This window comes from Merops nubicus, unplaced genomic scaffold, assembly GCF_000691845.1.
Source record: "Merops nubicus isolate BGI_N331 unplaced genomic scaffold, ASM69184v1 scaffold42646, whole genome shotgun sequence".
Classification (NCBI taxonomy): Eukaryota; Metazoa; Chordata; class Aves; order Coraciiformes; family Meropidae; genus Merops; species Merops nubicus.
The window spans coordinates 893-2,413 of NW_008617738.1; the positions used below are offsets into that span (position 1 = coordinate 893).

At 60.0% G+C, this 1,521-nt stretch overlaps 1 protein-coding gene across 1 annotated transcript in view; it reads right to left on the reverse strand.

Annotated features, from left to right (window-relative positions):
• The window catches only part of TXNIP (thioredoxin interacting protein), a gene marked incomplete at its 3' end in the record, with an annotated part of 2,220 nt that extends 818 nt beyond the window's left edge, over nt 1-1,402 (reverse strand). Inside the window, exons 1-3 of the mRNA XM_008943239.1 lie at nt 1,153-1,402; nt 214-286; nt 5-119 (exon numbers count right to left, since the gene is read on the reverse strand). Coding sequence (XP_008941487.1) covers nt 5-119; nt 214-286; nt 1,153-1,402 — 438 coding nt within the window. The remainder of the gene's footprint in view (nt 1-4; nt 120-213; nt 287-1,152) is intronic.
• Between the last annotated feature and the right edge of the window lie 119 nt (nt 1,403-1,521).

Here is a 1,521-nt window from a genome sequence, read left to right on the forward strand (position 1 = left end):
GGTCCATCACCTCGAAGCGTTTCTTGATCTCCTGGGTGGGGAAGGATGGGCGCTCCAGGAAGGCTTTCACCCAGTAATCCACGCAGCCATACTTCCCCTTGAAGGTGGTGCCCAGAGGCCTGTGGGAAGAGACGCTTGGTTAGAGCACACCTGAGGCAACGAGGAGGATTTTTCAGTCGAAATCCAGCTGGAATTCTCTCCCTTCATACTCACCCCTGGGGAAGCTCGAATCCGAATTTGTACTCGTACTTGTTGCCGGGTCTCAGGATCACGGAGCCATCCCCATCTGGGGAAGAAAAGAAAGGAAACATCACTCAAAGCTCCACGGGTTCAGCCCCAAACACCCCCTCCCGTCCTGCTCCCCCGGGGCCCCCCCCACGCCCGTCCCCGGGGGCCCCACCCACGCCCGTCCCCGGGAACACCTTGAGAACTTTGTGTCTCCCCGAAGCTCCTTTCACCTCGCTCTGTTCTTACCACATCCCCATCCGCAGCCGGGACGCCGTGTCCCGACGCGCTTCGGCTCCCGTGCCCTCACCACACCCACTTCCACCCCGTGGCAGCACCCAGCACCCACTTCTCCCCCCTGGTTATCTCATCTGCCTGCTTATCTCATCCCCACGGTGCTGGGTCAGCCCTTTACTCCCCGGGACACGCCACCAGCTCCCATCTCTCGCCACCCCCCGGAGCCAGCGCAACACAGGGGCTGCTGCAGGGACTTCTCTGTGCCCTTGTCTCCTGTGCTGGCCACTCCCTGGGCACCACCTGTAGGTGACACCCCGCCCTGGCCAAGGTCTCCTCACCGCCTGTTTGGTGTGCCACGGCAACACCCGACCCGCCGCCTGCTCCTCCAGGCTGTTGTTTCACCTCTCTCCCTCCCAACTTCCAACTTTCGTCAAGCCCTGATTGCTTTCGATTCCTTAGCCCGTTTCTCCCCGAATTTTGATGCCTTTCAATGGTTAAGCCCCCACACCACAGAACAAGGGTGGTCCAACTCCCCACCCCACCAAAAGACTCACCCCAGCCCCACAGGAGACCAACCAGGGGGTCAACTCCCAACCCCACTGGGTGCAACCAAGACTCAACTCCAATCCCCCGTGAGACCAACCAGGGGGTCAACTCCCGACCCCCCTCCTCCCCTCCCCAGATACTCACCCGTGGGCTGCTCCTCCAGGCTGAGGACATCCTCGAAGCGCAGATACTCCATCTCCTGCTTGCACTGCTGAGGTCCCTTCACCCAGTTGACTTTGGCCACCCCGCATGCCAACACCTTGACGGCGTTGACTCGGGTCACTTCGGCCACTTCCACCAACACTCGCCCGGCCACTTTCTCCCCGCTGCAATAAACCTTCTCGGGCTCGCTGAAAGCCACCACGAAGGTCTTCACCTTCTTGAACATCACCATGGTTGAGCTGAGCGGATGCGTGCGTGAGGGGGACAAACCAGAAAACGCACAAAGCGGCAACGACGAGGTGGGTTTTCCCTCAAAAAGTCAAAAAACTTTCCTAAAACAGGTGGTTTTGG